The 14,558-nt window shown below is 28.7% G+C and overlaps 2 protein-coding genes across 5 annotated transcripts in view; one reads left to right on the plus strand and one right to left on the minus strand.

The window, feature by feature from the left end:
- Positions 1-11,821, minus strand: part of LOC108750264 — a 12,823-nt gene extending 1,002 nt beyond the window's left edge. The window contains exons 1-9 of the mRNA XM_018489610.1: positions 11,569-11,821; positions 10,888-11,471; positions 10,255-10,572; positions 9,975-10,074; positions 7,853-7,963; positions 7,324-7,479; positions 2,202-2,655; positions 1,612-1,918; positions 1,078-1,177 (exon numbers count right to left, since the gene is read on the minus strand). Coding sequence (XP_018345112.1) covers positions 1,078-1,177; positions 1,612-1,918; positions 2,202-2,655; positions 7,324-7,479; positions 7,853-7,963; positions 9,975-10,074; positions 10,255-10,572; positions 10,888-11,471; positions 11,569-11,574 — 2,136 coding nt within the window. The 5' untranslated portion in view covers positions 11,575-11,821. The remainder of the gene's footprint in view (positions 1-1,077; positions 1,178-1,611; positions 1,919-2,201; positions 2,656-7,323; positions 7,480-7,852; positions 7,964-9,974; positions 10,075-10,254; positions 10,573-10,887; positions 11,472-11,568) is intronic.
- LOC108750283 (probable multidrug resistance-associated protein lethal(2)03659) overlaps positions 1-14,558 on the plus strand; it is a 52,892-nt gene that overhangs the window by 31,604 nt on the left and 6,730 nt on the right. For 2 of the 4 annotated variants that reach the window (XM_018489638.1, XM_018489636.1), the window contains 2 exons: positions 12,616-12,728; positions 14,246-14,409. In XM_018489638.1, coding sequence (XP_018345140.1) covers positions 14,333-14,409 — 77 coding nt within the window. In that variant the 5' untranslated portion in view covers positions 12,616-12,728; positions 14,246-14,332. Of the gene's footprint in view, positions 1-12,291; positions 12,729-14,245; positions 14,410-14,558 lie in introns of those variants that run through there. The other 2 variants (XM_018489637.1, XM_018489635.1) reach the window with 2 other exon arrangements.

A 14,558-nucleotide genomic window follows, 5' to 3' on the forward strand; every position in this document is an offset into this window, starting at 1 on the left:
TTATGATATTCTAATTTATTTTTACATACACACACACACACACACACACACACGCGCGCGCGCGCACGTATATTATATACACGTATATTATATACACGTATATTATATACACGTATATTATATACACAGCATGCCTCAAAATTCGCTACTTGAAATATTATAATAAGAAAATTTTCGTAAAATTAAATAAAAAGCTTTATTTTTATATTTTAATTTCTATATTTTAAATAGTTCTGAGATACAAAGATTTTTTTAATATAGCCAATTACAGACCACGTTTAAATAGCTCACCTGTAAGTATTAAGGCTCAACATAGAAGCCGTAGATAATCGTAAGGTCTCAAATTGTAAGATATTAATTAATCCTAATCTAGAGAGTATTCTCCTAGAGTATTCTCCTTATATTTGATTGTGATTGGGCAATTTCCTACCATTTAACACTCCACTTCTATGTAACTTTTAGTGAACGCACTGTCCGCACTCAGAGAAAGGTTTCTTTGATTTAAAAAAAATGTTTTTGTTGTTTCAAACTTCTTTGTTAATAACTTTTTAATGAATGACGAACGACGGTTAAAACCTGTTAGAGATCACTCAGAGTTATGACCTTGATAACATATATCAAGGTCCAGTTCATCAGCAATTGCTCCTCTTTTCTGCAATTGTACCCAATTTTTTTATTTTAATATAATTTTTTTTATTTAAATAAATTTTTTTATTTGATTTTAAAAAATGATGTTTAAATCAAAGAAATTTTTTTCTTTAACAGTATAGCAAAAAAATATTTCTTTGAATCGAAAAAATCTTTTTCTGGGTGCGCTCATCAACGAACATTAAACTACCGTACGTGGGATTGATCATAGACACGAAGACAAAAATTACTTAAAAATTTATAATTATTTTTTATTTAATTTTACGAGAATGATTTGCTATACTATTTTAAGTCACGAATTTTGAGACACCTAAATATATGTATGTCAAAACAAAAATTTATGTTATTTTCTTATATTATAATTGTTTTTAAATATGTAAATATATTAAATATTACGTTTATGTAATCATTATTACAATATTAACTTACTGATAACATTTGATAACCGAGGATGCTTACGAGAGAAGTAGCTCCTAAAAGATGCACCAGCAATGTAGCACTAAATGCTTTTCCTATTATCTTTCCCATTCTGTGAAAATCCAAGTTATATAAATGCAATTTATTTTAATAAAAGTTGCTAATAACAGAAGTTTATTCCAAATTTCAATTATTAAGGTAAACGCTCTAACAAGAAAATATAACTAAATATCCCTTTCGAATTTACGTATAATAAGTTTTGGATATGTTAATATATAGATAAAAATAAAACAATTATTATACATTATTTCATATACAAAGCTTATTAAAGTTGAAGGAGGACACTTAGTTATGTTTTCCTTGTCAATAAAGAATAGAAAAAAATATAGAATTTATGTAACAAAAATCTTTATTTTAGACAAAAAGCGAAAAAGCTCTATTTTGTTTAGTTTTAACTGAAATGTGAAATTAAAAGAGAGCTTTTAACAATACATATTTTTAACTACATTATACAGCTTGCGCGTATATGTATATGCATGAACTCACCGTAATAATCGTACATGCATGAGCATCATATGTCGCATCTCAGGCCCACAATCACAGACTTCGGTATCTATATTGTTAATACGCAAAGCAAGAACTGACATCTGACCGCAAATGTGATAGACGAGGGTAACCATAATACAGTCAGCGGTGCTTTGTCCACAAGCACTGACGAAGGCAAACGGCATTTGCCAGACGTATGTAATCGTGTACGTACGTATATTTTCAATCGCGTAGAACACATGAAAGCGATAAGGTAATAGGTAAATTATTTGAGTCACATTTTCGTTGGTCACTATTTCGGGTAGTCCTGAGAAAACGTTCAACTGTGACATTAATACTAGTATTTAAAAAAATCGTTTTTAATAAAATTTCTACCTTTGGTACTTTTTTCAAACTCAAGGAGATACGTAGATTTTGAAAACTTGAAGATAAAAAAAAATATTCATCATAAAAATATGAAAACTCGTTCTGTAAAATCAAGTCATAATAAAAATGCGGATCTGCCAGTTAACGAGACTTTATTTGTTTCACATATTTCACATATTTCTTCTAAATACGTCGGGATCAAGTTATACAAAGAAGTAACTCACCTCCATTTCCGAGAATAATAAGAATCGGAGTCAAATAGTATGACGAAGCCGTTATTGTGACAAATACCATCATCAGCTTAAAAAAGATCCTCGATTTAGCGTAGTAAGTGACGAATGTCTTAATCTCCTCGGCAGTTTTATAATTTGTCTCATCAAAATCCTTCATGGCCTCCGTTATGACCTCACCGATTTCATCATTATATAACCTTAGCGTACTCATTCGCACAAATATCTGTAAAAATGCCACGTTTTCTGTCAAATTCATGATCACAAGTTCGAGATCACCGATGTAAAGGAAGAAGCTCAGATACTCCAGAACCAAGAGGAAACTGAAGTAGACAAAACTAATCGAGAAAATAAGATCGTTGGATTGAAAAGGCCAAAGACCCAACATTGACATTAGCCATTTGTTCCAAGATAACACCTTGGCCGCACGATCTAAATCTTTTTGATCCTGAAAGAAATATTAAAAAGTCTTTGTAATTAATCGTTACACAATGTAATAACATATACTCTTCATGGCGTTTTGTAACAGTAAAAAAAATTCGCAACTCATCACCTGCATCGTGCGTTACGTTGTTCTTTCCTTGAGAGCTCACATGAAACTGTACCGAATATACGAATGTAAGAGTCCAAGTAATCTCTGTTTTCGTACTTAGAGCTGTCTATAGAATCTGGGATAGAAGCACGCGGATTATGGAACAGGTAATAACTGCGCCCAAAATTAACGTATGAATTTCATATAAGTGTGTTACTGAACCCACCAGTGCTTTAATCCAAAGTAAAATTGAACATGATTGGTTCTTCATCAATGCAGATTTGTTGATTCTTCATCGATGCACGATTATAAACAAAAGTTGTTATCAATTTGTTTTAGACTGCGTGTATGAAAAGTTCAGCTTCTTTTGGAATATTGTGCAGTATAACTCTAATCGCAATCTTGAAACACTAATTTTTTCGTCACGATAAAAAAATGGAAAAAATCTGTGCATGTTAGATTATTATTTAAATATACGGATATTTTAATACACTTAAAATGATTTTGTGGTATAAACAAAGAAATATACTTACGAATATAAATCTAAATTGAAGATTTAAATTGTAAATATAATTTAAATTTCTAGAAAGCTATAAGTTATATAATTATTTTTGTTTTATCATTTTATTACGATTCTTGAGATTTATATAGTCATGTAAATTTCGATAATACGAACATTATAACTCAAGATATAAGTTCAGCGCATATTTTAAATGTATTTCTTTATCTACTATATAAAATCATTTATTCAATATTGTGAATTATGTCTATATTCTTTAATAATAATTTAATAATAATTTTCTCATATTCCTTCACACATAATGACACGCAGCATCGATAAATACGCCAAAGAAGTTTTGACCCGCATCAATATACAGAGTGATTCATTATAATCTTTCCATTCAATTATCTTCCGAATTATTCGTTATTCGAAAAAATGTTGCAAGTAAAATTTACTCCAAAGATATTTTCAGCTATAAGAAATATGTGTGTTCATCATAAAATGTTCTCCTTGAATAAGAATAAGTTTTACTTTAAATATTTTTTTGAATAACGAATTGTTCGGGAGAAAATTGCGTGGAAAGATTATAGTAGATTATCCTGTGTATGTATGTGTTATGTAGAATTGTATGTTAATAAAAATTTGATTAAAAGATCTTGAAAAAGCTTAAATTGTAAGGATTTGTATGCAGAGGGTGGCACGTGAAATGTCACACAATTTTATTATTTCTTTAAAACTATACTTGTGGAATATCTGTTTTATAACAGTGTAAACAAATTTTAAACGTCGTCTACAATGAACAGTAACAATAGAGGCTGTAGACATGTCGGGAGTAAACTTTTTCTGCCTAGCTAGAAATGATTGATCGATCAACGTCAATGCGATTTTAACTATAGATTTCAACAACAGATTTCAACCATTTCGCATACGGACTTACTGTAAGCCCTATCATCCCCAGCTGCAAATGATTGGTTGATCAATATTGAATTAACGTCGATCGATGTTGAATTACCATCGATTTGACGTTGATCGATCAATCATTTCTGGCTGGGTCAGAAAACCAGCTTACTGCCGACAGGCAATATCTCTAAGAGAGCCTAAGATTACCATATCCGTCAGATTTTCTTAAATAATTATTGCTCATAATTGTCTTGGACATCTTTGGAAAATCCTTTTCAGACATTCCCCGATGTTTTAAAAAAAGAGAACGAGGTAAAGAGAACGTCCGGAAATGAGAACAGATGGCAACCCTACTATAGCGCTACTAAACTATTATTAATTGTAGACGACATGTTATACTTCGTTTAAGTCAATGGTTTGTTGTCCGCTATTTCACTAACTGGTGTGTGTTCCTTTACCTCCATCTCAAATCTTAATAAAAATACACTTATTCGACGTGTTTTTACTCAAAACGAAAGAATCTGACAAAAAAACGTGGCGATCGGCCCCGTAAATCAAGTTATTAAATTGGAGACTTTAAAGATTAAGATATCTATCATCCCGATTCAGTATAGCTCTTATGTGTACTCGTTCTGCATTAATTATACAAATTCACTGCTTTAAAAACATAAATTCACTGCATTAAAAACATAAATTCATTGCTTTAAAAACACAAATTCACTGCTAAGAATTTGTGTGCTTAAAGCAGTGAATTTTTGTAAGCCATACGTGCAAAGAGATAAGAAAATTATTTAATTATTATTTTCTTTTATTCATCGAAATTTCCCATCTAACAATATTTTTGAAATATTCATAAAAAATTTCTAAAATCCCCAAAAAACGTTCCAAGAGTATTCCGGAGTACTTATTCCGAAATATTTATTTGTTACTACGTCATCTTATATAACATATTACATTCTTTTATATATGTATCAACTACGTGTTTGATATCCATTTAAATATGCACAATATACGTACTATATATTACATACGCGTATTTCGACTTAGCTATATCATATCCATTGCGTTAATTACGTATTTAATACGTATATTATATTTATATAAAATGAAACGCAATGCAAATACAATATAGATACGTATTCAATACATATTTGGAATGAAAAGTGCTGTGCGGGATACTAAGCGCGTGAATTTCAAACTTATATAATACTAATTCAAGCGCTCACATTTCACACTTTCATCTTTGAGCCCAATTTTGAGGCTTCCTTTACAAGCAAAATGCTGCGCTTCTTATATTCTCTAGATGATTCTTGCTAACGAGTAAATACTCTCCGCCGCGGCCTTCTGTCGGCAAAGATATGTACTGCTCGTTTGCTCGCGATTTCGTAATATACACAAGAATATTCATATAATATTCTAAATATTTCATCGACATTTGTATATTTTGTGACTTTGATGATTCTTTCACTGTATCGGAATATTCGGCATACAATACGATTCGAACTTTCGATGAATATTTAGCGTTAACTGGTTTATTAAGATTTGTTAAACCTGCATATTTATGTGCATTTGAAAATATGTCTAACCCATCAATATAAATGAGATTCTTGTAATATCCCGTAAAAAATTTTTCATGCATAAATGTATATAAATATAATATGTATAAACATACATAAACATGCATAAATATTCATAAACATGTATAATTATATATGAAATATGTCCATACATTCTTTTATCTTTTATAAAATCAATACTTTTTAGTGTAATAAAAATAATAATGTAAAAACGTTAAAAATAATTATAAAGATAATTTTTGCACTATTTGTTTTAGAAAAAATCAAGTTTGAAGAAATGTAAAAAAATTATTTATGTATAATTATATATTATTTATAATTATATATTATGTATGAGCAATTTTTTTATATTTTTCCAAACTTATTTTTTTCTAAAACAAACAATGCGAAAATTATCCCTTTAATTATTTTTTTTATGTTTTCATGTTACTATTATTTCTATTACTAAAAAGTAATTTTCCGAAAGAAAGAAGGACGTATGAACATGTATGGACATATTTCATATATAATTATACATATTTATGAATATTTATGAGTGTTTATGTATATTTATATATATTTATACATATTCATGCACATGAAAAATTTTTTCCCGGAGTTTGAATTTTTTTATTATTACTTTTACTGCTTTTTATATATATTCTAATATGTAATTAAAATTCTGTTATAATAAAAAATAGATTTCTTAATCTAAATTTCAAATATGATTATCAGTATGTGAAGTGAATATTATGTATAAATTTCAAATATCAATATTATGAACTTCAATGAATATTTGTTACATTATTGAAACAATATAAGTATGGATAATTAGCATTAACAAGTTTATAAATTATAACATAATTAATATTAATTATTATATATAATTATAATTAATATAAATTATAATCTAATTGTTATATATAATATAATCTTATATTTTTGTTTTGTGTAGACAAATTTTGATAAAATATTTTAAAATAAAATACTTTTATATAAACTTGCGTAACACAGATAGATACGCCATTGATGTTTTTACAATCTGTAAATAAAATATGTTCTCAGAAGTATATGCATTAACAAAACAATGGAAAATATACATTTTAAGGGGATCCTAAAGCAAAGCTCGAACTTCGACGAAATCACTAGAAACCGCGCACTGCACATCGACATGTCTTTTTACTACCACAGCAATATCTCACGCAATTTATGATACACGCAGTCACACGTCAATTTTCATATAACAAATTTGTCGCGATAAAGCGTCTAAACTCTAATTCTAAGAACTCAACGTTGTTTGTTCGTGTGAACTATGTGTCTGGAAACCACTATTTTGTACATACATGTTGTAAAGCTTTTATATCAAACAAATGTTGTCAGGACTTGACAGCTGAGACGCTATGTTACACTAAGAAAATGAAAAATATATCAATTTTGAAATTTTCGATTGTTGTCGGCATAGATTTGATTATTCTCAACTTTCCAGACACGTATTACTTTAATCCTGGAAAAGGATTTCCAAATCGGTGAAAGAGAAAAAAAAGTATTTCTTAAAAAATTATACGTGCTTACGTGGTAAAATAGGAGGCTTTAGGATCTCCTTAAACATATAATTCATTAACTTACACTCGTAAACGTATTCAATGATAATACGCAGAATTTACCGGCAGTCAACATTAATGGTTTCTCAGATCGAACCATGCAAATGTTGATTAACTTTGATGTTGATGGAGGATTATTGTACCAATCGGAATTGTAAAATGCTTCACGTAATGCTGTGCTCTGAACAAAACAAGCAATGTTAATATATGGTTTACAAAGGTAATTCAAATTACATAAAGTCCAAAATCAGGACATAAGATGACTTGTAAAATACTTTTAGACGTCTTATAAGACGTCTTATTTAGACGTCTTATATGCTGTATGTCCCAATTTTGGACTTTTTGTCTAATTTGCGTTTTCTAGAAAATAATTTATAGTTAATTTATTTAAGATTTTTAGCATATAATTCAAATAATTAGTATTCTAATTAAATAGAATAATTTCAAAATGAGATTAAAATTTGCAGACATTTTGGCTTAGGCATAGATAGATTAATCACATATTTTGTATACCTAGATAGATAAATTAATTATCCCCTACTTTTTGTAATTACCTCAACGATGAGGCACTCTCCTATATAGCAATAAGCAAGAATTGTACTAATTACGCAAGATACATATAATGCAAAAGCTAGGACAGTAGTTTCATCGCCATATGTCGATGTCTGAAATATGATTTAACCGTTCGTTAATTGGATATCAATATAAACAATAATTAATTTATAAGAAATGTTGTGCATATATATTATTTAAAATACTCAAATTTTAAAGGATTCTGCACTATAATTATAAGTTATCCAAGGTGTCGTTTATTTAACGTCATTCTTATGACAAATGTGACGTTTAAAATTATGTATAAATATCGTAAAAATGACGTGGATTTGTCACAAATAATAACGTCATAAATCGACGTCAAAAATACATCATTTTTTTCGTGTTATTGACGGTAGCAAGGTATCGTCCATTTGACGTCATTAATTAGTTATTTTTATGAGGAATCTATACGGTTTCTGAGACGAAGTGAATATTATAAAAATAATCAAATTTGCTAGGTATTGAAGTTATAAATATTCTAGTAATTTCAATTACTTTTGTAATTTCCACTTTATTTTAAGAATCATAAGCTCTTTGACGTCTAAACATCATAAAAATGATGTAAAATCTTATATTTCTTATCACTCACACAACGTCATAAACTGATAAAAATACATCATTATTTTCTGTTATTAACGAAATAAATGTACGTCGACAATTGGCCATTTATTCGATGTCATTAAGTATGACATTGTAAAGACATCATATATAAATAAATGACGTAATTAAATCATTTGGTCAAAAAGATGACGTCATTATTACTTCTTAAATATAGGTTACATGACGTCAATAATTTAAAACTATATTAACTAACTATCGACGTCAAAATAACGATAGCTTGTTACCTGGAATTAGTAAAATTATCGATTTACATTTTTTGTTTATCACACATTATAAAAGCTACAATCACAGACTTCTAGAAATAGACTGTCGATTTTATCTTCATGTTTGAAGCACTAAGTAGCGCCATTGTGTTCACTCACTCCCACATATACAGAATCTCCCAAAATAATTGCCAAATATTATATAATATTTCATGAGCAGGTAGAGCGGACTAAGTCGAAAAATTCTCTACCATTTTGCAATTTTTGCAATAGTTAGCAAAATATTAATTACTAAAAAATGTCGAAAATTGGTCTTAAATAATTTTTTACTTACTCAATCTACTTATTATCAACTTTACAGAAAAACTGCAAGAGAAAAAATTGTTTATTTTTTTTCATAGAGCTCTAAGAATTTTTTCAGAATTTTTTATCAATTTTTTAGTACTGCATTTTCTTATGTTTATATGTGAGAAAATACTTATTAAAAAAATTCTGAAAAAATTCTTAAAATTTTATGAGAAGAAAATAAACAATTTTTGTCTGTAAAGTTGATAGTAATTGAGTAAAAAATTATTGAAGACCAATTTTCTACAATTTTTAGTAATTAATAGCTTGTTAACTATTGAAAAAATTACAAAATGAAAAAAAACTTTTCGATTTAGTTTAGCCCGCTCTATCTGTCCATGAAATATTTGGCGATTATTTTGGGATACTCTGTATAAATCACACAAACAATAACATTAGTGATTTCATATAAATTCACGCTATACCTCACAGACAGGAGTGCATAAGCATATGTAAGCTGAAGAAAAGATCGGAATCAAATTTATTTCTTTCTTATCATTGAATTAGTAGTCTAGGGTGCGTTTCAAGTTATGCATGAAGCACATGGTGTATCATCATCGTTTTATCCTTCTTTATTAATTGATTAACAACAAAGACAAATGCATCATGCGCTTCATGCGTAACTCGAAATGCACCTCTAGTTATAGAAGTCTGTCTGCAACATATACATAAAAACAAATGTTTTTCAAGGATCTATAATTTTTTATATAATTAGTGCAGAGTTAATTGATAAAAACTATAATAAATTTGAAAGAAAAATAAGCATCAAATTTTTTTTTAAATATAACACTTATTTTTGATCCAATTATAGAATACTGCTAAAATGTTTTATTTAGCATCAATATTTTTTTAAATATAGGAGAAGCAAATTGTAAAGTGAATAATCTTTCAACCTTCAAATCATAAAGCTCACCGAAATCATATGATATACTGTGAAACAGAGCAACAATAAAGTACCCAGAGTTTGCTGTAGGTATATTATGTTGAAATTGCTCTCTAAGGTCTCTGCTAATCTGGAATTGTGATGTATTGTTAAAATATCGATTTATTCCTGATATCAGACTATAATATTATAGTTAGCTTGACATAATCTATATAAGGAGTAACATATACCTATGCAAACGCATTATAATTAAAATTACTATTATGTTAAAATCTTATTATTACGTGTAATAAATTAAATATAAATTCACCTTATTAAGTGGTAATGTCTCAACACAATGTTACTGATATGGCGATGATAATTCTCATTATCTCTTAACAAATGGTTGACTTTGCATGATAAAACAGCAAATTGACCGCAAACATGAAGAGCCATGCTGAGTACAAAAGCATCTGGTCCAGCATAACCGCATACTATAATCGCTATAGCTAGCGCCAGATACACGCACATGCATATGTACGTAGGAGCGTCCTTGATCTCAAAGAAGGGATGAACCGGATACGGTAATTTATACGAAAAATTACCGGATACAACTATATACATCACGTTACATTTAATTTTCCATCGTCTTTATTATATTTATCCAACCATAGCCTAATTGGAATATGCGTAATCGTCGATCAGACTGACCCAAAAAAAACCAATTGCAAGTAACTTTATCTTTTTTTATAAATTAGCTTATAGCCTTTTACAGCGTATAAATAGAATTAAAAATATTTAAATATTCAAAATAAAAGTTGTAGCATCATAAAATACGGTTTTATTAAAATAAACGGTGGTGCTGTATTACTCAATTATTTCAAATAAAAATTAAATGTTTATTACTTATAGCATCTCGATATCTAAAAGTATTGAATTGGAACACAACGTGTCTGCATAGTACATTCCACTTTGGAATAGCAAATAATGATTCAAGGATACAATAGATAATGAACGATAGATAATGTTTTTTAAACCATTATCATGAAATATAGCTTTAAGTCTTACGCGTGAAAATATATAATGGTCGTACTTACTCGCGCTCCAATTTTCGAAAAATGTCCTCAAGTAATACATCGTGGCTGCTATCCCTGCCATACTTGTCGATATCTTCACGAAAAGCAGTGCGATTTTGTTATAATATAGATACGCCATTTTCTCCTGGACATTGTCGTACATCTTTGTCGTGAAATCGATTTCGATGCTTTTCAGAAACTCGATCATTATCTTGCAGTTGTGTTTGCATATAAACATTTTTCCCAATATCATTCCAAACAGTACATTATCTGTTAAATTTGCCAAGATGACTTCTGGCTGATTAAAATTCTTGATCAAATGGCCTGCTCCCATGATACAATAAATTATCATGTATATAGTAAAAAATATGAATAGAAGGTGATTCGGCTTGAGCGGCCATAAGCCCAAAAAAGACATGAATCGTTTATTCCAAATTACTAGATTTAATGCTTCAGTGAGATCAGCTTCGGACTAAAAATAAAAAAAATATCGTCATTCAGGAATTTACAGTTTGTTTTTTTCAGAGGTGATGACAGGATATTCTTCATATTGTTGTTAACTTTCATACCTGCATGACTTTTTGGATTTCGATGCGAGTCGAAGGTGTACAGTAGACTGACAATAGATACATCGTACTAGCTTCGAGGTAAACTTTTCTAGTCAAATGCTGAGAAATACTGAGGCATGCCGATCATGCAAAATAAATGGATAACATCAATTTTCTTGCAAGATTAACGAGCCAGTCGCGCATATATTTTTTTTCGTTGGCTCTTTCACATACGACATCGAATACGAAAAGTATAAGAATTTTGCCAAAAATATCGCAGACACACCATAATTACAGTTCTCCTCGAGCTCGTTTTCTTATTTCTCGTGTTACAGGAGTTCCTTGACTGTTTCGACATGCAATAATATCGTTTCCTTTCACTGCAGCTATTTGCCAGATGTTACTTTCTGAACATACAAGAAAATAAAAATAAAGGAAGTATCGTTCTCGCTCGTATATTGTGTCGTTCTCATTCGTATTAAGAATTGCACGATGTCTAAATGTTAGAAAAATATAGTGTTCAGTGTGCAGCTAGTACTTACTGAATTTAATGTTATGTGTGTGTGTGTGTGTGTGTGTGTGTGTGTGTGTGAGCAATACTTATTTCAGACTAGACTTATTTCATTTGATGACATATTATATATGAAGAAAATAAATGATTTAAATCGAGTAAATTAATTATTAAATAATAAATATTCCTAAAAATCAATAACAACAAAAAATAGACATATAAATAAACAGATGGCTAAATTTGAAAATGTTTTAAAATGACTTAGCGCTTATATTAAACAAAAGTATAAACACATGTTGTTTAAAAACGGTGATAAAAAGAGAGATTTGTGCTATCAGTAAATTTACAACCGTTTAAGCATCAGGATAACGAGACTTAGTAGACACAGTAGCGTCTTTCGCCAAGTACATAACACAGTCATCACGCTAGAGCTGCATTACTCGAATGAGCTAATTGGTTATATCTTTTAAATAGCTTTTTTTTCTTGAAAATTTGTTTGCATTATGTATACTGTTCAACTTTACTCACGATAAGAATATGTATCGTTCTTATTCAAGGAAATATGATATAGCGCACAGGCAGAGTGTGATAAAGTGCCAGACAAACTCGACCGTCTTATTTTCAGACGGTTAATGAGAGCTTTGAAAAGATTTTTGTCACAATCAATTTGGTGAGTACAGAATACATTTAAAAAATGTTTTAATTACTTAAAACACTTTCTAAACTACTTTTTTAAATTTAAATTTTATGTTTATTAATATATTATATAAGTACTTCATAGTTTTAATTTTAATTACAGATTTTTTTATTACAAGACCCGCTCAAACTTATGGAAATTTTTATGGTTTTATGGTATTTATCAAATTGGCTAAATTTTGGATATGTATGTATAGATCTCGTCCTTCTAAACAAATGCCTCCTTCTATAACTTATAGTTTTTTGCGCTACACGTCTTGAAAAATTTATTCTTAAAAAATTGGGTTTTTATTTATATATTATTGATATTATCATTATTGAAAGATTTATAATAGATGCGTGTGTGTGTGTATGTGCGCGCGCGCGCTCTTGTATTTATGTATATATCAGGTAATCCAGTTTAAACGACTCCAAAACATCTCTTAAACAGTGCATTTTAAAGAAAAATGTTTCAGATGAAAGTAAAATGGTTTCGAGGGAAATATATTTCGGTTACGTCGTTTTTTTTTCTAGATGAAAGGGCCAAAAAGATATGAAAGTCACCTTTATTTTTAAAAATAAAGTCATACGATTTTTGTATATAATATTATTCCTCTAATTATTCTACGTACAAAAGTATTAAGATATAAGGTATTGAGAGTCAGTCAATTAATATAAACTCTATCTAGAAAAAAAACGACGTGACTAAAATACATCTCCTTTGAAACCATTTCACTTTTATCTGAAATATTTTTTTCTAAAATGCACTTTTTAAGAAATATTCCTGAGATCGTTATTTAAAATGCGACATTCGGTATATAAATGAATATATATGCACGCACACATCTATTATATATCAATAATGATATAATACTAATAACAAACAAAAATCCAATTTTTTATAAAATAAACTTCCTAGGACGTGTAGCGCAAAAACTAATCATAGCAGAAAGTTGGTCTTTCACGGAGACATTTGTTTAAAACGACGAGAACTGCAACATATTCAAAATTTAACCAATTTGATCAAAGAAAGCCAATTTCCATAAGATTGGTATGGAGTCCTTTGGAGCAGGGTTGTTCATACTGTCAATAAAAATTTTTTAAATTAATATAATTAACGAAAACAAAAATAATTAAAATTGATAATCAAAGTGGGCAAATTCAATTGAACCATTCAATTGACCATTCATTGATTAAAGTGAATTTAATTAAAAGTCCTTCAATTCACAATTGAAATAATTCAATTAAACATTATTCAAATAACAACTGATTTAAACAAATTTAAAACTTTTCAGTTGACGATTGATTCATGCCCCCTTTAATCTCGGTTCAACTTACTCTTCGTCTTTTTCTAATTCTAAAGATTAGAAAGACATAGAGTTCTCCTTCTTCCACATCTCTCTTGATGTCAATTTATCAAAAATATAATTAAAATAAATACCGTTTGATCTATAGAATATTTTTCATACGTTTTTGTTATCTTATTTTATTATCTTAATTAATTATTTTTAGGACTAATTAAAAAACATATAGATAGTCTCTTTCTCTATATTTAAAATGAAACATATTTGAAGATGCATAAAAGTTTTATGAGTCACCATGATAAGCAACGATCGACAAAAATATCCAAAAAATCCACGACAAAACGCAAATGTAATTTCTATTCTCACTTTTTGGTAAGTATTACAAATAATATCTTATAATGTTATCTAGATTAAAAGTAAATATACTATATACCTACATAGATTGTTTGTGAAAATTTTAATATATTGTAATTGAATTACTCATAAAAAATTTATTCTAAAATATTATATATATTGTGTAT

Source organism: Trachymyrmex septentrionalis, unplaced genomic scaffold (genome assembly GCF_001594115.1).
Source record: "Trachymyrmex septentrionalis isolate Tsep2-gDNA-1 unplaced genomic scaffold, Tsep1.0 scaffold35, whole genome shotgun sequence".
NCBI lineage: Eukaryota > Metazoa > Arthropoda > Insecta > Hymenoptera > Formicidae > Trachymyrmex > Trachymyrmex septentrionalis.